This window comes from Labrus mixtus, chromosome 19, assembly GCF_963584025.1.
Source record: "Labrus mixtus chromosome 19, fLabMix1.1, whole genome shotgun sequence".
NCBI classification, from domain to species: Eukaryota; Metazoa; Chordata; class Actinopteri; order Labriformes; family Labridae; genus Labrus; species Labrus mixtus.
The window spans coordinates 20,200,027-20,224,727 of NC_083630.1; the positions used below are offsets into that span (position 1 = coordinate 20,200,027).

The 24,701-nt window shown below is 38.9% G+C and overlaps 2 protein-coding genes across 4 annotated transcripts in view; both read right to left on the minus strand.

Moving 5' to 3' along the window:
* Positions 1–7,221, minus strand: part of anxa13 (annexin A13) — an 88,324-nt gene extending 81,103 nt beyond the window's left edge. The window contains exons 1-11 of one of the 2 annotated variants that reach the window (XM_061063994.1): positions 7,069–7,221; positions 5,871–5,946; positions 5,655–5,749; positions 5,358–5,528; positions 5,209–5,242; positions 3,405–3,484; positions 3,006–3,074; positions 2,817–2,918; positions 2,423–2,498; positions 2,089–2,201; positions 1,356–1,500 (exon numbers count right to left, since the gene is read on the minus strand). In XM_061063994.1, coding sequence (XP_060919977.1) covers positions 1,381–1,500; positions 2,089–2,201; positions 2,423–2,498; positions 2,817–2,918; positions 3,006–3,074; positions 3,405–3,484; positions 5,209–5,242; positions 5,358–5,528; positions 5,655–5,749; positions 5,871–5,946; positions 7,069–7,083 — 951 coding nt within the window. In that variant the 5' untranslated portion in view covers positions 7,084–7,221 and the 3' untranslated portion in view covers positions 1,356–1,380. Of the gene's footprint in view, positions 1–133; positions 1,501–2,088; positions 2,202–2,422; positions 2,499–2,816; positions 2,919–3,005; positions 3,075–3,404; positions 3,485–5,208; positions 5,243–5,357; positions 5,529–5,654; positions 5,750–5,870; positions 5,947–7,068 lie in introns of those variants that run through there. The other variant, XM_061063993.1, reaches the window with a different exon arrangement.
* Positions 7,222–9,488: 2,267 nt separating this feature from the next.
* Positions 9,489–17,520, minus strand: LOC132994392 (uncharacterized). 2 transcript variants are annotated; one of them, XM_061064717.1, is made up of 10 exons: positions 17,399–17,520; positions 15,424–15,568; positions 15,249–15,313; positions 15,070–15,125; positions 14,840–14,894; positions 12,357–12,436; positions 10,824–10,901; positions 10,621–10,722; positions 10,402–10,524; positions 9,489–9,848 (listed from the first exon to the last, which is right to left on the minus strand). In XM_061064717.1, exons 2-10 carry the CDS (start codon positions 15,474–15,476, stop codon positions 9,804–9,806), a joined length of 657 nt encoding a protein of 218 aa, XP_060920700.1. In that variant the 5' UTR covers positions 15,477–15,568; positions 17,399–17,520; the 3' UTR covers positions 9,489–9,803. The 2 variants fall into 2 exon arrangements, with proteins under 2 accessions (XP_060920700.1, XP_060920699.1); XM_061064716.1 differs by having other exon boundaries at positions 10,402–10,542.
* Positions 17,521–24,701: the final 7,181 nt, after the last annotated feature.

Here is a 24,701-nt window from a genome sequence, read left to right on the forward strand (position 1 = left end):
TTATGTAAAATTGACAGTTTCTTGTTAACTTGATAAAAGTTCAAACTAGCAGGATCTAAAAGTCATTTTATGTCATTTTTTCATCATAGTACCAAAGACAGTCAAATGTTTAATAAAACAAAAACATAAACAATGATGTTATAGGGAATTTTATTTGCAATTACACTGGAAATCTTTGGCTATAGAGAGACACAACCCATCTGATATCCTGGTTCATGTTTTACCTATCTCATATTTCAGTTAGTGTATACTCAGCTACTCAAAATGTTTACAATAGTGGTCATTTGAACAAATCTCAGCTGCCTTACAGTGACAGAGAATGACACAGATGTCAGACTGTCTGGATGTTACATATTACCTACAGGTTTCTTCACATTGATACTCTCTGACCTACCTTATACAGTCAACTAAATAATGTTATATATATTAATGTTAATATATTAACTCTCTACTGTGTTAGTAGTAAAATACAAAAAAAAAAGGAGAGCAATTTGAGGTGCATTTGGATTTGTCAAGTTTTTCTGGTGGATAAAAATGCAACATATTGTAAATGAATATAAAGTTTTCTTCAACAAGAACATGATAAAATATATTCTCTTTTGATAATCATCTGTGAGGGAAATCCATCCTGTCTTTTCACATAACATTGCATAACCTTCATGACACAAACGTATAGCCCTTCATAACAAACGTTCACATTTCTTCAAAATTCAAGCTTCTTATTGGATGATTGCATTAGTAATAACAGCGGTGAAATAAAACAGTCACTGAGTTTTGGGGGATGGAGGGTGAACGACAGCGGCCTTGGACAACAAAATCAACTTGAATACAGAATAATTGGATCTAATACTTCTTCATTAGTAACACTTTCAATAACTTCTGTAAATGCAGCAGCGGGTTAAAGCCGACTTCATGCTAGGGTACAAACATGAATTACTTTTACGACGTGATAACAAACCGTAGATCCATCTGATTAAAACACACTCAGTGCATTTGGGTGTTTTCCTAGGACGTTTACATCTTGTTGCTCGTTTATAGTAACTAAAACTGACTGTAAATGCTAGTAAACACGTTAGAAAATGATGCTAAACACTGCCGAAGAAATGGACAGTGATTGACAGAAACTGTACTTTTGGAGACTTAAGTAAATCCAGTTCGAAGCCAACGTTGTAATGAATGCCTGTTGAAAAAGTTCAAAATTGGCGCCACTTAGATAAACATTAACTCAGAGTTATGAGCCACTTCCAGCCTCCTGCTCCCTGCTTAATGCCGCATGGAGAGACTGAGTGATTTTACTTTGTTAGACGGGAAACAGCGCCCTCGGTATAAACACACTCTGCCGTCTCTGCCTTTGTCATCCACATCCACTCAGGAGAACTCTCAGTGGCAGATCGCCAGCAGGAGACGTTTATAGTCCCCGCTGCACTCGTCCTTCAGGGCGTCCTTCAGAGACACATCGTACTTCTCCAGGTACATTTCTTTGATGGTCTCCAAATCGAACTGTGAAAGCATTTGTGAAATTTAATATTTTCCAGTCTCTACTCCCGAACCATCTGATCACTTCCAAGTATGAAGTGTAACATTTCCAGGAATTGCAATAAAGAAACGTCATGCATTTTGCAGGATTATCAAAGATTTTGCATTTGACAAAGTGTCTTACTGAAACTAGCTTTTCCCTTAGAACGATCATTTTATTGGCCATGTGTAAGTGTAAAAAAGACTTCAATTAAAACAGACCACGGTAGTTGAAAAGAAACCAAAACAAAATTAACATGAGTGAATCTAAAAATGTCAGAAAGAATCACTCCCATGATTCCCCGCCAGCCTTGATGTCATCTTTTGTCATTGTTTTGATTGAGAGCCCCCTGGTGGTGTGATTTACACACTGTGGGATGCTCAGTGTACGTCTAGGAATGATGTCATTGCTCTTATGTTTGTAGTACTCCATCACGGTCTTGAAACTACATTTAGCAGAAGATACAAAGGGATTTTGCTTTCTTGGTGGTACTGATCCTCAACATTACTTTTGACAGAAAGAGTCAAAATCCGAGTGGTGAATATATTGGCTGATCGTTTTCGGGTTCTTACCTCAGAGCGACACACGATGATGCGGATGAGGGTGTCGTCGTCGGTGCCCGCTCCTTTCATCGCTTTGTTCAGACGCCGGGCAAAGTAGAGCTGAGGGTTCTTAGCGACTCTCACTGAGGAGAGGAGAAATAAACATATCATCGTATTCTACTGAAGCTTATTAAAACATGTGTTCCAACACAGTCCTCTCCAATGAAACTTCTATGTGCTATAAAGTCAATTTAGTTCACTTTTTAAAGATTTATCAAATCTATGAGCCACACATTGACTTCTTCTTTTTGTATTATCTCACATAAATGTCTAGTGTATTTAAAATGTTGGGCGTCATATCTACCAAGAGCAATGTAGCATTTCTTCAGTGTCCCAGATGTCTCGTTCTCGATGGCGTCCAGGATTTCAGTTCCAGAGAGCTATTGAGACAAAAATAACAAGTTGAATGTAAGCACCCGATAGCAATGACTTAATGTTAGTGACGCTGCATTTTTTTAAGCTCTATAATTTCCTCCAAGTCTCCCCAAAAGGATTAGGTGCTGGGACCAGTAATTTATGTTCAAAGGGAGTATAATTTCAAGGTCCTCGAAAAAGTGTAATGCAAAGTTCTTCTCAAGGGTTGTGTAAGATACCGGCCCTGACTCATCCACATAGCTAGCTGAAGTTGCAATGTCAGGTCATGTAAACGTGATATGCAGTCTGACTGCGGCTCTGCACAGCGTGACACCAGAACCCACCTGCTCATATGTCTTGAATGTGGCCTGGAGCTGCAGGTAGTTCCTGGAGGCCAGGATGTAGCTGAACGTGGACTCATCTGTCCCAAAGCAACCCTCACCTGCCTGCAGAAAAAAAAAAAAACCCAGTTGGTACTGTTGAGGATTAAAAGAAGAGATTATCATAAACGTGTGTAAAAATAGAAACTTCACCTCAAACATGGAGGTAGCATCTTGTTCAGCCAGATCTTCGTCCACATCGTAACTCTCGTCTCTGTTGCCCTGGAAGAAGAACAGTTCAGTTTTCTGATGTGTGTGACTGAAGCAACTGTATCCGGCCTCTGTTTTACTAATGAGAAGCTGTTTGGATTGTGTCCAGTGTGTGTGTGTGTGTGTGTGTGTGTGTGTGTGTGTGTGTGTGTGTGTGTGTGTGTGTGTGTGTGTGTGTGTGTGTGTGTGTGTGTGTGTGTGTGTGTGTGTGTGTGTGTGTGTGTGTGTGTGTGTGTGTGTGTGTGTTTAAGAGCGGGCACAGGGAAAGTGAGCTCCATTTCAGTGCAACGCCCAGACAGGAATTTGGTTTCGCTAGTGGAGAAGAAACTCAAGAGCACTAACCTCCAAAAGAGCCATGAGCAGGTTTCTGACGTCCCCGCTTGTGTCTCCCTCGATATCTGCTTCAAGATCCCGTTCATGCACTGAGAGAGCGACACAGAGTTTAAAAAAAGGGTCACACAAAATAAGAATCTGAAGTTGTTGTACCATCAGAGGGCAGTGAAGAGCGTTTTGGTTTTTCTAAATTTGTCAAGAAGTGCGTCTGCTTTCCCTTAACCTTCTTTTTCATTCAAGTTAATAATTAGCCTACATTTTAAAGTCTGACCCCTTTTCTCAAACATCAAGTCCTCGAGCAGAGCTTCTTAGTTTAATGATACTATGAGTGGGTATATAAGCCTTTTTCTGATTGGTTGAAAATCATTTTTGAGTCTAGAGAGACAGATTTATTCTCAGACCCTGAAACAAAAAGTCTTACTGCACAGCTCTACAGACACCTGAACACAACTCTCATCAAGTCGACTGCCTCTGGAGTTTTTATGTGCAGCAATTATGAAACTATCAAAACAGCACTGAGCACATTCAATGATTCCTTTCCAAGAAGTCAATGTTTCATTCACAAGAATGAGCTAAAACAAATGCCTTCTGAATAGAAATACAATTCTATTCAGAAGAAAATAAATATAATTATTTTATAAATAGTATAAATAAACAGAATTCTTAAATGGATAATAATAATAATAATAATAATAATAAATAATAATAATATATAAATATAATAATAATAATAATAATAATAATAAATAAATAGATAAATAAATAGAATAAATAAATAGAATTCTGAAATGGATAAATAAATAAATAGATAAATAATAATAATTGTTAATAAATAATAATAATAATAATAATGTATATATATAATAATAATGATAATAATAATAATATATAAATATAATAATAATAATAATAATAATAATAATAATAATAAATAGATAAATAAATAAATAGAATTCTTTATTCTGAATAGAAAATAACACACTCATACACAGACAATAATTAAACATGAGGTGCTAAAAGGCAAAACAGTAAATTCACAATTATAATAAAACCCTGTGCTTAGCTAACTGTGAACTAGCAATAGCATTTCAATAACTAAAGTCTGGGTAAAGTTGGGATGAAAACATGTGGTTGTTTGAGTTCACGCATGCAGCTTATTAGCATTTTGGAAATGTTTAAGGAGTTTAATGTAAGTGTGAAAACAACTTTAGTTAGCTGTCAAATTAACGCACATTCAAGTCCATTCAGATATCTCAGATACAGATTTTAGAATCTGCACTCAACTATCCTTTCCTGTAGTCTCTCATACAACAAATCTGAGTGCAGAATGGCTCTTTACAAAGTGGCAGTGTAAAATTTTTATATTAAAACAAGCAAAATAAATGATTATAAAAATAGTTTGAAGTCAGTGTCTAAAAAAACCCAGTGAGATAAATGAAGATGATGTTTAATGAACTATCAGCACTGATATCATAGTGATCAGGAAGCAGAAGCAGGATGGGCCTTGACTAAACACAGAGCGACAAGGAACAAGAGGAGTTCAGAATTCACTATATGTGGCTCCTAATGAGTCAACCTTAGTCATTTCCTCCAGAGTTCAAAATACACAGGAAAATCATGACATTTAGTCGTCAGTGGGGGAAAAGGTTAACACCACAGACTTTATGAAACATGACAAACCAATAACAACAATAATCATGGGTTGATGTCAAGTAATGTTTTCCTAATTGAAAAGTTTAATACTAAATAAATCATATCATATTGTTCATCACTGCTCTCATAATGTATGCTGTCATGAAGCTCATCTGCTTACCTTGAAAGTAGCATTCCTTGAACAAGGCGATGTCCTGCAGAAAAACAACAAAAGACAATAAAATAAGAAGTCAAGGTCATGTAAGTAAGAAGTTATTTGACGTATGAACTTATTCATTTTAAGTCTGTTGCTTTGACTTTATGACTGACAGCATTGGTAGCAGTGCAGAGGAGCTCCACCAGGACGTCTTCATCCGTGCCCGCTCCCTTCATGGCCTTCCTCAGCTCCTTCACGGCGTAGATGACGGGCAGGTCCAGCATGGCGAGGATGGCATTCTCGAAGTTACCCGACAACTCGCTCTTCAACACGTCCACCAACTCCTGTCAGAGAAACGCGGCAGGAAAAAAACAGATTTCATGACTCACTTCACAACATGTTAAGAGTAAGAGTTGAGACGATAAAGTAACATGTGAACGTTGAGGTGTGTACTCCTGAATGACACTCACGTCATCGTACTTGTCAAAGTAAGCCTGTTTGATTTCCTGGCGCTGGAATGAACAGCGGTTGGCCAGGATGTCGATGATGGCCTGCTCATCGGTTCCTAAAGAGAGAAAAACACACACAAAAACATGAAGTTTAAAGATCAAAAATGTCGTTTTTTCCAAGTTAGACTTTTCTTGAATTCAAACACTAACATGATTGATTCCTCATTCTAAACTTACCGAACCCTTTGCAGGCTTTGCGGATGGCCTTAATGTCAGCGATGACATCAAACTCCTCATAGGGCACGATTGTGGGCTACAAAGAATAAAGAACATGACTTTAAAACATCTTCCCATCACGCTCTGCCTTTTATCTAACCGATCATTGTCTCGGGCAAATGAAGCCATAATAGCGATGCAGGAGCAGCTGGCAGCTGGGGGGAGGGGAGGAATGAGGAATTCAGGGCCACAAGTCTTTAAACAAACTTGGTGGGGGCCGCATGAATTACTGGCGGTCGCCAAAGGGTGCGGTCCGGGGGGCCATGAAGGGGTCTGATGAGCTCCAAAGTGTTGCTACAATAAATGGACCTTTATCATCTCCAGCAAAGATGAGAACAAGAAGTTCAATGACACTTTATGTCACCAAACAAGGACGTGTGTTACATTTATGGTTCACTGTGTGCTAAGTTAGTATGAGAAACTATTCACAGATTGAGTAACTTTCACTGGTTCTGCTTTTAAAACAATCTTAGCTTCTGTAAGTTTTTTTTTTTTTAAATCAGCTGCAGTATTTTCTTTTCTCAACACAGTCTGAAATAAAATGAACTCCCTGTCCCCTCTCGTTTCATTCATTCACTGTTGCGTAACAAACACACATATTGGTTCACACAGCGCCTCACTCATTCGTCTGTGCACACACACACACACACACACACACACACACACACGCACACACACGCGCACACACACATCTAACGGAGCTGTGATGAATTCCGCAGGGGAGTGGCTCTTTCCTCTGCGTAAACCCAGACACGGTTGTCTGTCATTTGCGACGTTACATCAGCTTCATTTAAAGAAACATCAAATATATAAAAAACATTGAACTACAGCTCTTAATCTCACTCAAATGAATGGGTTTAGGCTTTTTTCCCCCACGAGTTATAACATGTGCGCAACACTGACGTCAAAAAGAGTCTTTAAAGGGTTGAATAAATCGTAGAAAATCAGAAATAATGACAACATCTGACTGAGCTATAACCACGGAATCTGTCGTTAATCACATGATTGGCTCGATTAAAATCCTGCTCCTATTCGTTATCCTGAAACTCTACACCCCCCTTAGACCCCCGAGCGAAACCCCCCCCTGCCGATTGTCAGATTTTCTTTTTCCACAATCATCGTGTAATAAACAGCGACTATTTCTCACAGTGGTACCTACTTGACAGTTGCCCATTTTAAGAGGTTTTATCCGGCTGCAGTTGGTGAAGGAAGAGATCGTAGCCTACAGTAGTTTGGGATCTTTAGTCCTCCTGAACAAACTGCGGCCCACAGCAGCAGCAGAGACCAGCGTGTGACGTCACCGTGGACCGCTATACCCTCGGGTTAACCGTTTACATCCACCGTCACACCCACCATGCTGTGTCTGCACAGCATCATGTTAAATAATTCTTTTGATTTAAGAAGTTTAACTTAAAAACTCATGAAATATTGGAGTATAACACTGCACATTTATTTAAGTAGTTCTGATTTTTTTGCACACGTTTAACCAAATCCACTATTTTTTTTATTTTGCAAGGGAGAGATTCTGATGTTGCAGCAGCAAGAAGACAAAACTCAGCTCTGAGCACTGACAACTTAAATACAAGAATACATATCGAAATGCCAAATATAAACATTTGGCATTAATAGAAAAAGGTATAACATCATTTTAACAAAAAATAACAAGTCAAGAAGCAGCATGCACACCGACAACAAGCGTTGTGATATACTAAAGGTGCTGCACTGTCAGGTGAGTAGACATAGCTTTGTTCATGGTAACAGCAAATTAAGGAAAGTGAGAGTTTTATGATGCCATATATGGTAACAGTGTTAACCACAGTAATATGTAATAAGATAGAGAATACCCTTATTGTTTGTCTGTATTCATATTTAAATAGCATGCAAGAAAATATAAAATAACCGACCTGTCAGCGGTCAGGGTTTGTTTTTGTCAAACAGATAAACCTGGATCATGCTGGACTTAGTCGTATACTACACCTCTGTTATGTAAGAAGGAAAATTCTGATTCCTGTCTGGCTGCAGGGCTGATGTTGAACTACTGACTTTCTGCCTGACCTTTCTCAATGTGGCTTTTAATTCTGCTTCTCTAAATTCTCCCACTCACTGACACTGCAAATTCAGGCAGAACGTTTTCTATATTTTGAATCCAGACTTTGTAAACGGCATGTGTCTCTACCTGAAAAACATACTGATAAAGCTCACACCATAAATGTCTTTCTACTCCAAATATCCTGCCAACAATACGTTTTGATCAGCTCTCAAACTCTCAATGTTAGTGTGAGATAACAATACCCACCAGTTTCTTCTTCTGTGGAATATAGTGTCCTACAGTATAATTACAAACCTTCTCAGCCTACACTCTGACCATTAGTATTTCACCGTCCCTTATAACTACCCTACATCTTCATTACTGTGCTGCCCTCCACAACAAGGTCAGTCCTTAGCCTATGAAATCTGAATACATGCACACAAAGCTTCAGCATAATTTGTTCCAATTACGAGCAGGCCAAGAACAAAACCATGTAATTAGAGGGGGGTGAGTCATTTCTCTTCACTGTATAATTATGTGGAAATTAGAAGATGTATTCATACAGAAAGAAATTGCAACGTGCTTCACAGGAGCAAAGAAATGCAAAAAAAACCCTGAAAAATACGAACATAAAGACGCAAACAAGCAGATAGGTGTATGCACAGGCAATTCAAGTGCAGTGGTTATATAAAAAACAAACAGCAGCCCAACCTGCTTCAGATAAATGAAAGTAAATGACTCTTAAAAACTCAGGTTTATTGACCTAATAAGATACAGCAGTAAAAACATATATTTTAAATCTTTATTTATCAGAGTTCAGTGATGGGGCATCTCTGATAATGCTTGGTAGGGGACTCCACCGGTTTGGAGCGTAGAAGCTAAAAGCTGCTATTGTTAATTATTTTATATAATCAGGGGCAAGGCCATGCAGCGCTTTATAAACTGTTGACAGGATTTTAAAATCAATTCTGGCCAGGACGGAAGCCAGTGGAAGGATTTAAGAACAGGGGCGACGTGTTGGGTTTTCTGAGTCCTGATGTCAAATGTGCACAACCCTTGTAGTAACTTTTCCTGACTCCACAGCATGTAAAGGTCAGGGAGCGGATGTCCTAAGCACACGTATTGACTGTTGGTGTAATTCCTCTTACTGCCAGAAGAGGGAGACAAATGTACAGTAATGAAAATGCAGGTTTAAGAAGACATTATTATGCAAAAAGTCTTCTTCACAAGGTAGAGATTCATAGTTTGAAACAAAAAGGACTTTTAGAAAGTCAGAGGGTCGAATGGAAGAATTTGTTGGGGTGCATTATGGGATTTGTAGGATACAGTTTGTTTAGAGAATAATCAAAGCATCCTGATCATCCAAACAAATAGACAGACAGACACACACACACATACACTCAATTCTCAAATCCCTCCCCTTGTTTGGAAAGAATCAGTGAATTTTATGCTTTGTTAATGAATGTATTGTGAAATAGGGGCAGAAAGATTATTTATGCTCCTTTAAATTCAAGATTTGAGATTCTCTATAACACGGGTTGACAAAATAAATGAAGGCCATGAGTCCATTCTCTGTATGGAAAGAGGAAAATATGTCCCTTGAAGGCACCTGTACATTAGGCAAACCCATGGCTCTGTAATCAAAATGTTCACACTCTTGATGTTTTTGTTCTTATTGGTTTGATTTATTCTGCAGTGATCTGTAACCATCAGAATTTGCTGCTAAGAAAGCCCAAATAACATGATGGCAACAACAAAAACAAAAGGTTCTGTATGTGAAGAGAAAAGTCAGAGAGTACATTTTGCCTGGCTGCTCTGTGGTTTCTCTCCGTCGTCTCTGTTGAGGGATGTGTTGGTCTTTCATTTCACAGGCGGTGGAAGGGGACCCCTCTGAGGACTTTATCGCGGATCTGAGAACAAAGACAGCATTGAGGAGCGCCCCGGTCAAAGAAACAGGCTGTAATGTCATGCTGGCCAAGAATCCCAGACTGGTGTTATGACCTCAAACACAACTTGTGTTAAGAGTCAGACCGGCTCCCACTGTTAATACACACAGAAAGAAGTTTGAGTTTCAGCTGCTGCAAGAGGAATGCAATGTGTGGAAAAAGGAGGTCAGGATGGAGTTCTACTTTTAAAAACATTTTTTTGGGGCGGAGAAACTCTGCAAGAGACTCAGTGGGAGGTTTTAATGAGGAGAAAAATAAGAAACAAGACATGTAATCAGATTTCTACCACCATGTCTATGTTGTTGTTCTAAAACTTGTTGTTATCAGTCAAACTTTTAAAGCAGTCCAGAGCTGAGATTTTTACAGCTACACAATCCTCATTTGTTGCAGACAGATTTGTAGACACTCTTTCGTTTTTTTCCCCTTCTAAACGCCAGCCTGATCAGGAGACCTTCTGACTACAATAGGCTTTTGTTGAAGGGAGCGATTCTTAGCTAAAAGGCGAGGCATTGTTTACCTGCTCTTGGGGTAAAATGCCGGCCCTGTAGAGGCTCATTGTCCTTTTCGCTGTGCCCCTGTGGTAGTTTGGAGCCCCGCTTCCTGGCATCCCCCACGTGGAGTTCAGCATGGTCTCAATGTGCTGCATATAAGAGGACAACTGTGATGACTGTCCATTGTAAATCTCCAACAATGTTTTAATGAAAGAACAGAGCAGATTAGTTACAAAGTGAGTCACCTTTTGATCATCAGCAGCGTTTCTTCTTCTCTCCTTTTGCTGCTGTTGTTTCCTCTCCTCCACCTGCAGGCAAAGCTCTTTGTAATACTGACTTCTTGTCCCCTAAAGAAAACATAAAAAGGCATCACTAAGTAACGCTATGATGACTGAAAGTTTGGCAATGTCTGGTTACTTTGTGCAGAGGACTCAAGTTATATAATGACCTCTGTGCTGATAATGGAAGGCTTTCTGCTTGATGTGTCGGCTTTGTCCTGTTGGGCAGCTGATACGGAGGCTTCAGCCTGGAAGAAAAGGATTCTCATCACTTGTCTTTATTTAGAGACAGGACAGTGGATAGAGTCAGAGAGTCATGTGGGAAAGGAGCCACAGGTCTGATTTAAAACTGGGCCGCCCCAAAAATATTGCCAGAGCCTTGAAACTACTCTTTCATAAGACAGGTGCAGCTTATGAGAGGAATGAATCCATCAAAACAATCTGAAACTGCAGCACATTCTCAATAACAGGGAAACCTAACTGAATCTCTTTTTCAAAAGTGTCCTGACCACGCCTGGCAGAACTTTTTTTTTAGTTAGTTCTGCTGTTACAGACATACATCACACAAAAAGTCACAAAACACAGGTCAACATACCCATGGTCACAGAGCAGAATGTTATCAGTCAAAGCATATACAACCAGATGCATCATCATCAAAAACCTACTTTAAAAAACATTTAAAGGGACCAGCTCCCCCAGACCCAAATCCTCATGCAGCAGATTACAAGCAGAAACTATTTTTTCCCGATTTCAGTATCGCACCAAAAATCCACAAATACATGAATGTTGCCACATGTAAAGCAGTTTGATTGGTTCCTAGGACTTCTATGTTTGCTAAATTGATATTTGGATTTTTACTGGTTTCATGCTCTTAAGTTTAAAATCTTGGTATCATGTCAACCCTACTTGATTGATTGATTGATTGATTGATTAAATTTATTTCAGACATATCAAAAATAAAATCAAACATATCAAAAATACAAAACAAAATGAAAAGCACGAAAATACAATAAACAAAAAACAATGTTCAAATTATTTCACAAAAAAAAGAAAAAGAAAATTACATATATTCAATTGATATGCCTGATAAGGAGTAGGAAGAAGTATAAAACTTATTTAATCCTACCCCTTTTCCACAGCTCAATAATTAATATTTATTAAATTAAATTAACTTCCTGTGTTCCTTATAATCTCTCTATATATACAATTTGCTATACTATATTTATGATACTATATTTGATATTTACAATCCAATGATTTTCCATACATATATACAACTTGATTTATATATTTATACAATCCATATATATATATCTATATACATATCTATTTGTACAATTTGATGTACTATATTTACATTTTATATATTTATACAATCCTTATATCTTTACTTATGAACACCTGTTTGCTTTGTCTGACTTTGTGGGCAAAATGTGTTGAAAATGGGCAAATATCACCATCTAGTGGTCATAATTACCAACTACAGTGTTTTTGTCTTGCAGGATTTAAATATTTGGTCTTTTGTACGAGTCAGTTTTTACCTGAGAGCAGGGAGTCAGAGTATTAAGAGATGCACAGGCACATTAAGGTTTTTGGTTTCACACAGAGTTTGATGGCAGAACAATAAGTGTTACTAACCTCTTCCCTAATGGAAAGGAAAAATAAACACCGCAGCACTGTGGTAGATGTGCAATGAAACTTACAGTGATGGATGCATGAAGTGAAGCTTTTCCTTTGGGGTCAGCGCTCAGAGTCCCCGTTAGTGTTAGCAGTGGCAGAGGAGCTGAGGAGAGAAACAGGAAACAGTAATATTAGTTTTTATTTGACTTTGTGTATCGTTGTTTATAGAGCTGAAACAAAAGACAGATTCATGTATTAGTCAACCAGAAGAAGGAGGAATTAGTCATGAATAATGCAGACCATCCATATATCATCAATGCTGCTTTTTCCTTGTTAGGGGTTCGGGGTTGTGGCTGGAGCCAATCTCGGCTGTCATTGGGCGAGAGGCGAGCTACACACTGGACTGGTCGCCAGTCAATCACAGGGCTGACATACAGAAAGAGACAACCAGCCACACTCATTTTAAAGTCACCAAATGACCTAACGAGCATGTCTTTGGACTGTGGGAGGAAGCCCAGAGGGAACGCACGCATGCACAGGGAGAACATGAATCCTCCACACAGAGAGGCTCCTGTCCAACAGGGATCTGAACCAGGAACCTTCTCGCTGTGAGACAACAGCACTAACCACTTCACCACAGTGCAGCTCTAAATAATTGCAGAAAGTCAGGCCCTGGAAAAAAACACTAATTTCCTCTAAAATCCTACATTTTTAGATGTAATAAAATAATTTAAGTCTATTTAAGACTTCTTAAATGTGAGGTTTTATTTGCTTTTTTGTTTAATTTCATCATAAATGGTTCAATATTCATTTATTTTGGATAAAGCAAATGTTCACGTTGTCAGCTGGGTTTTATGACACAAGTTTCCCTTTTTCTGACATTTATAAATCAAAAAGTAAACTGTTGCAGCATGAACTACTCTTTATTATAGACGTGATTCAGTTCAGTCTAAAACATGGCATCACATTTCATCCAAGCTTTGGCAACACAACATTTTCTCCTGTGATTCTTTCTCTGCACGTTTTTTTCTACATTGCAACGTTACTGCCTCTGAACCTCGTCTGTCAACAACATGGTCCTCGAGACATCATTTGAATCTAAATTTGGTGAGATGATTTTCAAATGCATCACCTCAACAGGGACTAAAGCAGGAACTGAAATCAATAAATGTAGTATGTCGCCCAGACAGTCTCCTCCGCTGAGAGAAAAAAAAAAAAGGCTTTCTATGAAAGTCAGATTTATTCATTTAGCTCTCACTGTGGTGAAGCTCACTCATCATAAGTTGTACTATCAGGCTGACTCACTCATGCTTCACATGAGTGGAGGTGTGTAAGTGTGTGTGTGTGTGGAGGGAGGGGGGGTACTGTGGGGTTGCATTGTCATAAAAGTCAGCATTACATCATGAATGAGTCTCAGCCTGATGATATAACAAAGTCAGCACTTCTTTAATGTGGATTTAATCCTTTCTTTTTGTTAAAGCCAGAAACATCTTTTGATTTATTTCCATTTGAACATTATGTACTTTTTATTTTTTTAGTTCTATCCATACTGAGCTTGAATTTTGAATTATAGTGTGTTTGAAGAAAAGCTATTTAGCCAACTACCTCAGCACCTGGCGCCTGGTTTAAATGAATGCCCAAACCCTTTCTATTTCTAATTTTTCTGAGATCATGTTTTGCCTTTACTTGGAAGAAGACAAGCAGGAAATGCTTGAAGAGAGAAAGGGGATTACATGCACCGAACATCGTCAGGATCGGGAGTCAACCTTGCGCCCAGTGCATTACGGACTGAAGACTCTGATCATAGGAAGCCTTCAACCAGCACCCCTACTAATTCAAACTTCAGCATATATATGTTTTTAGTTTAGAAACAGGAATTCAAATATTTGGTGATCTTTTAGAGAACACAGATCTAAACTATCATGAGGATATGTAAAGCCACTGAACAGAAATTGGCTACCTGTTTATGAGAGCAGAATGTTTGGCCCAAAGTGTGTGTATGTCCTTTCATTAAACCCAATTATGATTGCTTAACATCTCATCCAAAAGAGCAGGGGCAAATGCGCTTCTGTAACAGAATCCACTGTTCTATCTGCAGGCTTTCCTGAGTACATTTTTTTGGAGCCAATCTGCAAAAAATGCTCCCTTAGAGAAGTCAAAGAGGTCCAGTTAACAGTCTGTATTCATTTCATCCCAAATATAGAAGCCAGGCGAAGGCAAAGGCAGATCTAATGATGATATTAACACACACTTTACAATGAACGTATATGACTCACAGTAAAAAAACGACTACCTGACTGTGTGCCCTGCTGATGTGTGAGTTCATTTCTGTTACAAAATTATGAAGGAGTTCACCTCAACAGAAAAAAATGAAAGGGATATCCACAAACTTTTGGCCACATCTGTTCCTTTGTTACACGTTTCACACTTGATGGTTGTCTTCTGCGGCCTCTCACTGACCGGTGTTTCACTCACCTTGTTTTTCCTTCATGTTATATCGTCTTTAGAGGATTGTAAAACATCACATATTTGAATGACTAAACGAAACGCGAGTGAATGATCTCACATTGGTTGCTGAGAGAAGCCACCTCGTCTCCATCAAGCAGCTGCCTGCATGCAACCTGCAGGGAGAAAAGCAAAAAAAAAAGCAAAGATAAAGCACAGTTACCTTCTGGAAATTGCTATAATTGAGTGATTAAGACTGATGACGTCAACTGAAAGCCTGATTTTTTTTTGTTCATTGAATGATCATTCACTTAGCTTTCATTCACACACGGCAGTATGGCGGTGACTCACCAGCGTCCTGGCCTTGGGCTTTGAGCTCGGCATCTGTGTTTGTGCGGCAGCAGTCCCTGGTGAAAGACAGAGTGATGACGGTGAGACATAAAAAAAAAAAAAAGAGGGAGTTTTTTTTTGTTGTTGCAGCAATTGTGTGAAATCAAACACAAAGTGGATTATCAGATAAGTGGACCTGCCTTTGTTGTTCCCACGCTGGATGTCCTTCTGTGATGAATCTACTATTGTGTAAACACTGCCAGGGCTGCAATTATCATCAGAATCATCATCACTGAAATGATCAGACTAACTTACAGAGCTGGATTACGAGCAGATCTGTAGTTTTTTTTTTTTTTATAACAGTACAAAACTCACTTGCTGGCTTCACTGTCACTCTCACAAAAACTTGAGGAAAGCATGAGAGACATTCTTGGTTTGGATGGTTTCACCGTCTCACTGCCGCACTCCTCGCCTTTCACCTCCTCCACATGTCTCCTGCCCTGCGGAAATCACACAGACCCTAATGACAAGACGTGCTTTCGTCAGACAATGATCATGTGATGGCAGTCTATAGTTTTGTAGGAAGAAAAGCCCATTGACACTTAAAGGTCAGCTGCTTCATATTTTCTTGCACCTTTTAAATGAAACATAAAATAGCAAAAAAACAAACATACATCTGAGAATAGAATAGAATAGAATGTGTTTATTGTCATTATACAATATGTACAACAAAATGATTTGGCTTCACCTTAAAGTGCACACACATACAAGCATCCACAGCTAAAAACAACAAAAGAAGAAAATAAAAAAAAGGAACTCTCATTCAGGTAAGATGGGCAATGTATGGTAGGAGTTATTTACAGGTAGTAGCACAACAGAATATAAATAGATATTGCAGAAATATAAAATAAATAGTGCACAGTATGAAATGTAAAATACTGCAGAAATATAAAATCTTAGAGTGGAACAGATTTAAGATAACATAAACTAACAAACCTGTAAGGCAGGATCAAAAAGTACACCTTTCTCTGAATTTAGAATATATTTTGATGACAAATGGTCATACAGTATGTCTAAGAGGTTTTGAAAGGACGTACTATTGTGCATGTATGCAGAAGAAATGATTAGAAGCAAACTCTACAAATCATTTCTGATGTATAGCTGGACAGTGAGGAAAATGTGGAGGTGACTCTTATTCACTTTCCATGGTTCTCCTTTAAATAGACGGATGGATTATCAGACAGACTGACCCCTCTTAAACAGAAAGTTGTGACCATGTGTAAAATGTAAACAGAATGCAATGCTGTGCAAAACATCGAAGCACCATTATCTGGCTGAACTGGCATTCCTGCAGCCTCGACTTATTTATTTTTATGGTTTATTTGGTACGATATACATAGACAGAATGAAAACAGCAATCCAACGCAAGCATCATAGTGTTTATAGCGGGTGTTAATTTGCAACACTTGTCCCTAGAAGAGCTTTTCAGGATTGAAAATCTTTGGAGCATTATGGAGCTAAAAATAAAACAATTCAGACGAGCTGATTGAACAGCTGAAATCCTAAATGTTTTCAAAATGACTGATTTCACTGGGAGTGTTGTTAAAGGAGTTGTTACAGAGTGGTTAACGGGACGCTGTTTGAGAGTGTTGCTGGCACAACATTTGAAATGGGTAAATAACTGTCCAATTATAACAACATTTCTCAGTTTCAACATTTGATATGTTGCATTGTGCAACTTTCAATTAAACATGGGGTGTCAGTGTTTTGCAAATAATCTCTGTTTTTCTTAAAAAATTTTCACAGTGACCCAACTGGATGGATGGATTGATTGATGCATTCATTTGACAACCTAAATTAGATTTTTTTTTTTTTTTTTACACAACACAACAGAATGTAGTTTATTTCCAACAGAAGAAAAGCCAAAACCATATGTAAATGAGTCAATTCAAAAATTGACAATTTGGCAAATGGCAACTATTTTGATAACACAAGACATTTTAGTGAATACGAATCCTAATGTTAGCCTCTTAAATGTAACAAATATTTTGTTTTATTGCCTACTGATGGACTTAATATTGTGGAAATCTTGTCTTTAATTGACTAAATGTCTGAAAACTTCCTCCACTTCTCTTCTTCCTTGGCACAAACAGACCTCCACAATGAATAAAACAAATGAATGAATGTAATAAGTCTTACTAAAGTTTGCCTTAATGCTCTAGTTTGTGTTTAACAACAAGTGACTCGAGAAACATTAGGATACATTTTAAAAGAGATTGTTCCAACTATCTTAATAATTTTGGCTAAACGACAAAAAAAATAAGCAGAACAACAGGTGTACGATGTTTACCTTGATGTGCAGGTTCGAGTTGAGGAGCAGACGATGAGCGGTGAATTTAATTTGTACACATTTAAAATTAGCGGAACGGAGCTTGTGATGAAGTGAACGTCAACGTTGCAGGACGTCATCACGTAACGTTCTACTGTCACTAGGGGGCGCTGCGCATCCAACGGTCGCTTGGATGGAGGTACACTGAACAATACAATGCAGGTTATTTAAACCAGGTTATACGGAGCACTGGGGGAAAGCCTGTCTCCCCATTCTCTTTCTCCAAATCTCCCACCAACGAGGTAGTGTAGTGGGGCCAAGCTCTTCATCACACACAGCCACTCCCACTGACACCTGAATCAGAGGACAGCAAAACAACAATGGAACCAGCAGGCTCACAAACAGCCTAATACAGTTTTTTCCAATTGCTGACACACTAGAATGACATGCATAGCACAATTATTTAAACTGACACACAGAGAGCAAAACCTCTTCTCAAGTCTCCAAAAGTCTAAACTCATTTTCTGCTTTACACACATTTTGCAATTCAAAATCTCACTTTTTAAATGCACTGAACACGGTTCTCTGCATAAGACACAACATGTTTGCCATTTCAAAACACTGCCATTCAAAATGACACTACATGAGCTAATTGGCCAATATATGTGCCACCTGGCCAAACACCTCAATGGTTAATTGTTATCACTTCAATCAGGAAGTAAGCACTATGAAAAGACCACAGGTGAGCACCTTTTTTTTTTACAACAACAATGGAAGATGTTGCAGAGAGAGGAAGAGGAAGAGGGAGGGTGAGAATGAGAGGGGGAGGAAGAGTGAGAGGTAGGGGTCGAGCTGGTAGAGGAAGAGTGTGAGGTAGGGGTAGGGCTGGTAGAGGAGTTCATGGCCAAAGAAGAAAACAACTTTCAAATGAAATCAGAGCGACCTTAGTCGATCATGTCATCAACCATGGGCTGACAATGTGCATGTGAACAATCTGAATAATTTTCTACAATTCAAACTATTTTAGTATTATGGCAAAGCATACTAAAGATGAGAGTGCTTTTCATTATGCCCGACAGTGTGTAGTTGGTTAGACAAAAATCTGGTAATATGAATGAAGTGTGTGTCATTTGGTGCAAAAGTTTGATTTTGATAATGCTACATGTAGTTTTGGTTGCAGTGCTTCATTTTGCAGGATATATGAGATGTTTTGCAGTTTGTGGTTTTGTGAATTGTGTTAAGTATTTTGATAAAACCAGCCTAGTTTGCAAAATGGTGTTTTAGCAATTGGAAGAAACTGTAATAATAATGATAATAACAGACTGAATTCATGTCGTGCCTTTCAAGGGACCCAAGGACACTTTACATGGTGGAGGGACCAGACAACAAAAATAGAATTACTCGCACACAAATACACACAGTTGTGCTGCACATTCACGGCTAGAGTGGGCCCCTTGTGTGTGTGTGTGTGTGTGTGTGTGTGTGTGTGTGTGTGTGTGTGGGTGTGTATGTGTGTGTGTGTGTGCTTTCTTTTCAAAATTACAGTGTATAGCCTATAGTCTGACAGGGGCAAGACGAGGGCTTCCCTAATTGGACAAAGTGTCAGCAGGCTCCAGCAGCTAATCACAACAATGTGAGGAGAGATTTACAGCCAGGAAGGACTCATCTTTCAGGGGGGATCCCAGCTCCTTCCTACAAGAGTGCACAGAAATGTACAGCCTTATGTCACATAAACAAGGACTGTTTGATACAGAGTACACGATACAGTAAAGGAATTGCAGGAAAAATCATAGTGGGAGTTAATTCTGCAAGGACGGTGCATCTCTGATTTCTGTTATCGTTTGACCCGAAGAAGCAGATAAAATGTAATTTGGCTCATAAATATCTTATGAAGACCGGTTGTTGAGGGGGAGCCCAGATATAAATGGCATCTCCGATGTCAGCATTACTATTGATTGCCAATATTTAGAAAGTTCAGCTCCAAAAATTCTGCATATATCAGTCTGGGCCAAAGCCAACCCCAAAATTAGTCATTCAATAACCCAGAGGAGCCAAAACTGGCCTCCTCCTGTCAACCATGGGAGATAAATTATCCACTAGCCCTTTGAGTTTATGATAATATTCTGCAATCAATCATGGTATTAAAATAGTTGTCAAACAGAAGCTCATTTTATTTGTGTATAATGACAAAAGAGTATTCATAATGGTTTCTTTGTGTTGAAAGTGTTGTAATGGGCTGTTGGCCTGCTTTTGTATTAAGGGTGCATTTTTCTCCTTCGCCCCAGGTTGACATTGTCTTTTTGCAGCTCGTTTTTCAATATTCAATCGAAAAGGGAAAGGGAAGAAAAGGAATTACCAATATTGAAAAAACAGGCTGATATTGATTTTTTTAAAGCTTTTTTTTAATTCAGACAGTGTTATCATTATTATTATTTAGAATACATCTGGTTACATAATTATTTATTTTGCTTTTGAACAACATGATTTTAAGATCTAATCACATTTGACAGCTTTAACCCTGTAAGGATTACGTTTGACAACTGGTCACAGGGGTGTTCAAGAGTAGCAGATTGAGCTGTGAAGAATGAGGGCTAACTCAGACATACCTTCACTCTCATGCCCAAGAGTACGAGTACCTCCCCCCCCCACCCCACACACATACACAGTTAGTCTTAGGAGTGTTGGGCTTTAGGGATGTGGATTTATCGGAATATCTCAGACACCACCGCTACATTTTTGTATTTTTTTGTATTTTGTATTTTTGTATTTTTTATTTATTCTTTATTTTTTATTTATATTTTATTTTATTTTATTTTATTTTATTTTATTTTATTTTATTTTATTTTATTTTATTTTTATTGTTATTTTTATATTTTTTTTATTTATCTTATCTATTCTGTTTAATGTGTATTTTGATCTTACTTGTCTGTGCTGCTGCAATGCCCGAATTTCCCCTCTGGGGATCAATAAAGTATTATCCTATCCTATCCTATCCTAAATCATTAACGATATCTTTGGTTTATTCTCCATAAAGTTCTTCTGAATCAAAATCACACGTTCACAGAAACGCAGTGCTTCATCTGTCGCTGTGTAAGGATGATACCTTTTCACCTTTTCTTTTTGTGTTTTATCCCCTAAATGACACGTGAGGATGACATTGTTCCTCTAGAATAAGTGTGTTCAGAAGGTATAGAATAGAGGTCAGTTCTGATTTGAGTTTTCGATGACATCAGTTGTACAGGGGTGTTTATGGATGTTTACACAGCTTGACATCTTCTACTGTTGCGTCAGTCGGTGGTTTAAACCGATCTACCTGCATATATCAGCAGCGGAGTGACGCAGATTTCAAGGTTTTGAGGAGCTTTGTTTCCAGTTGTTCATGTGGATTTTTTTGACGAGTACATGAATCACTCATTGTGTGACCCGTTCATTACACACACTCATGCCTGCGTAAGTAATCGAGCTGTGAGTGAATACCAGCATGCTGATGTAGAAATGTGTTAATGTGTGCATTGTGGGTTTTCTGCCCTGCAGCTGTGGAGGTGGAGGAGGAGGAGCGTAACCGAGGCTCTGTGTGAGTCATGGGTGCTCACATCAGCAGGGGGGGGCTCCTCTACCGATGGAGGGAAGCTGTGTGGGAGTCCAGACCAGAGCGTGGCCTCAGAAGAGGGAGGAACGCAGACTGGTGGGTGTCTTTCGGGCCCATTGGTGGAGATCTCCAGCACGTCAGACACAACCACGCTTGGCGCTGCATCAGAGGAGATGTTTCAAAATCTGGAGAAGATCTGAAACAATTTGGAGAGTCAGTCCTCCCAAAGATTACTGACCTCTTTCAATGCTGTGTTTAAAAAACAAACACGGGTCATTTACAAGCTATGCAGAGCTCTTTACAGTCTTTTCAGCAAATGATTTGGGTGACACCATTTCATCAAATTCTTACAGGAAAGATGTTTAAATAAATAGATTTTAATTTACTTTTGCTAGCATCTAGAATCAGTATCTAGAAGTATCTACTCATATCAGATTGGACGATTCTGACGTCAAGTCGGCCACATAATTTATTTTCCGAGTTTCCGAGTTGTTGTTCCACCTTGAGCAGTTTTTACAACTTGGAAACTCGTTTTTCCGATGTGTCCGACACCACATGAATGCAGCATGTTGGATGTTAGTCAATGTCAGATTTTCCCCATGTCAGCTTCTTCCCTGTGGTTCTTCGACTATGTACCTGTGCTTCCTTCCCCTAAGTGGATTTTTTGGACGTTTTGGATTTAAATTAATTATTTTTGCCTTTTTGTTTTGAATAAATATTTTTGGTTCTGCAGTTGGGTCCTCCTCTTGGTTTTTTCCCAACTATGACACTGAGCTCCGTGTTCACTGATGGGATGGCCCTTCCTTTAGTTTCTTTATGTTTCCCACAGAGGCTCAAAATAATTTCATACGTGATTATTTTCAGGTGAACCCTTCCCTGTTGACCTGCCACCACATGAGGAAAGAGAGAGCTCACTCAGGAATGTTGTTTGTACAGTAAAAGCAAAATGCCAAAGTTTTTTCACAAGAGCACAATTCAAGAAGAACCCACAGACTTTAGACTTTTTTGTCTCAATTAAGTTTATACAAATCTCCCACTAGTTGCCCCCTCCCCCCGCACACACACACTCCCCTTCTCTGTGTGAGTCATGAGTCCACCATGATACACGAGATTGTCCTGAGCATCCCACCCCCTCCCCCTCCTCCCCCTCCTCCTCATCCCTCCATATGAAAGACAGATGAGTCAGCGACGGAGCATGCAGACTTGTGCCAAGTGATCAGCTTCGTCTCATCTCCTCCTCCTCCTCCACCCTCCATCTCTACCCACATGGCTCTGCCTCAAAGGGCTGTGATTCATGCACCCATCACTGTCTGATGGTTAAAAATAAGTCCTGCCATGCTGCAGGAAGTGTCCTGCTGTCCCGTACAGACAACAAAGAGGCACACACCCCTCCTGCTGTGATTCTTACATGCACCACAGGTGACCCTGAGTTTTGGAGGAAGTGTTGGATGTGTCTTCGGCAGCTGCATCTGGATTTCAACTGGCACAGAGGGATTGTATGTATCAGTATGGGGTACTTTTCTTTTGTTAAAGTGAAAAACGATCATATTTATTCAGGCAGCATTAAAAGAAGGATTGTTTGTTCTTTTAGTAGAAAAACAGATGAGGTTTCCTCCAAGCTACAGGTTTTTTTATTTTATTTTAAGATTCACTTTTGAGCCTCTGAGTGAAACATCAACAAGCTGAAGGAAGTGCCATCCTGTCAGCGTGAACACAGAGCTCATCAAAACAAATTGAGAGGGAGTTTCACTTCACTCTTCCTTTTTTTCTTTTTACAAAGTCATGAATCAACTTTATTTGTATGTGTTTGATATCTGCTATATTAACTTTTAAAATATTTAAAAGATTGACACCAGTTGAGTCATAAGTCCACCATGACACACCAGATGTCCTGAGCATCCCGCCCCCTCCCACTCCTCCCACTCCTCATCATTAGGATGCAGGATTTTGTTCGGACCTCAATCTAACAATTATCCAAACAGGCTCCCCTCTAAACTTGTTTCCATTTCCATGAAACTCACAATAAATCTGTGAAAAGCAAAAGAAAGATTAAAGTAAGGTTTCTACTCTTTGAGTGGCCTCTTCCACATTGAAGCTACTGATTCATGGTAAAATATAAAACGATCCTTAATAGCAGCTATAACTGTTATATGACAGTTGATTACTCAAACTGCTGTCTTAATGATATCAAATATAACTTCTTTAGTTCCTGTTTCCTCATGTCATAGATTTATTCTCTCAGAGTTAGCTGCTTTCTTCTGTGATGTGTCTTCATTTGAGTTCTCCACAGCAGCCTGTATTGATCTTCTATTTATTATAAAGGCTCCTAAAGTGCTCTTGTAAACAGGAATCAATGCTAACATGTTTGCTTTACACAGTGCCCTTTTACGTTGTTTTTTTGCTGCATCACTGCCATAGATACAGAGACAAAAATAATTGTGAAAAATAGATGTTGGGTGCTCGTAATGATGCTGAATTTATTATTCTGTATTCAAAGAATGATTCTATATCTGGATCTGGGAATAAATAATTCCACTGTGGCCTGTAACTATTTTGGAATTGGGAAATAACAGCACTCAGTTTTTTCTGCAGAGGTCTGGAGTCAGCATTTGATACCATCTCGTACCGCTCGCTTCCGACGCGGCCTCCATTGATCTCTGTCCAAAAAAAAAAAAAAAACCCACAGCAAGCCATAAAAGCATTTCAGGACAGTCGCCAAGACACACATAGCCTAAAGTGGTTATGATGCACAATGTTTTTAAAAGCCCTGGGTCTCTCCACCTGCACGTGAAACCTGAGAAGGGGATTATTTCTGCCCAAATGCATCATGGGAGTGTCTAGTATCAAATTGTAGCAGGAATAGAAATGTTGTATCCCCCCAAAAGAAGGAGAAGAGATTCATCTTTACTTCAAGGTTCTCTGCAGGCACTTTTTTTTTTTTGTTTGAAATGCAAACTGCAGAAAACGTCTACAAACACACTGAGCACACACTTAGTTTTCATATAAATATTTATTGCAGAGGAGGTATCTTTTATGTACATGCTATCACAATATAACACAATATAAATCTACCAAATATTCCCATATATTGATGCTATAAGCTTGTCATAGAGCAATAGTTATAACAAGCACATAATACAGTGGGTTAGGGACAGTATCACTCACTATACAACTTGTAACAGTCCATAAAAGATCAATTTTTTGTCTTTTTTGTTCTATCAAGGGCAGTGAAACATCGGTCCTAGTCATTTTTTTTTTCTTGAATTCATGCAGAAGCCACAAGATTTACAACGTAACAGCATTGAATAGTAGTAGTAGCAATAGTAGTAGTTGTATTTGCCGTCGGGTGACTTTGTTTGGTCACAATAAGAGAGAGGGGGAAAGTGAGGTTTGAAATGAAAGCAGCTAACACACAGATGCGCCGATTGTTCGACAGAGAGCTACAGGACACAGCATCGTCTATGTCAACATGGTACGAGGACAACGGTCTCAATTCGAGGTTCAAACTTTCACTGATTCATCCATGATACGGCAAAAATACAATGAGAATCTCCAGAGAAACAGACAGTAAGACACTGGTTAGGTCTACACATTTTAATACACGGACTGCTTTAGACTGACTGAACTGAGGAATGCTACAGCAAGCGAACTGTCAGAAATTGTGCAAATTAAACAGATGACTGAAAATGTGACGTACTATGCCAAAGCTGGGAGATTGCATTGTTTTTATTTCCT

Coding starts and splice junctions, on each gene's coding strand:
- LOC132994392 (XM_061064716.1), bottom strand. CDS start 15,476: ATGTCTCTCATGCTTTCCTCAAGTTTTTGTGAGAGTGACAGTGAAGCC. Junction 14,895..15,069: donor AGCCCAAGGCCAGGACGCTG/GTGAGTCACCGC, acceptor TTCTCCCTGCAG/GTTGCATGCAGGCAGCTGCT. Junction 10,723..10,823: donor CTTCCATTATCAGCACAGAG/GTCATTATATAA, acceptor TGTTTTCTTTAG/GGGACAAGAAGTCAGTATTA.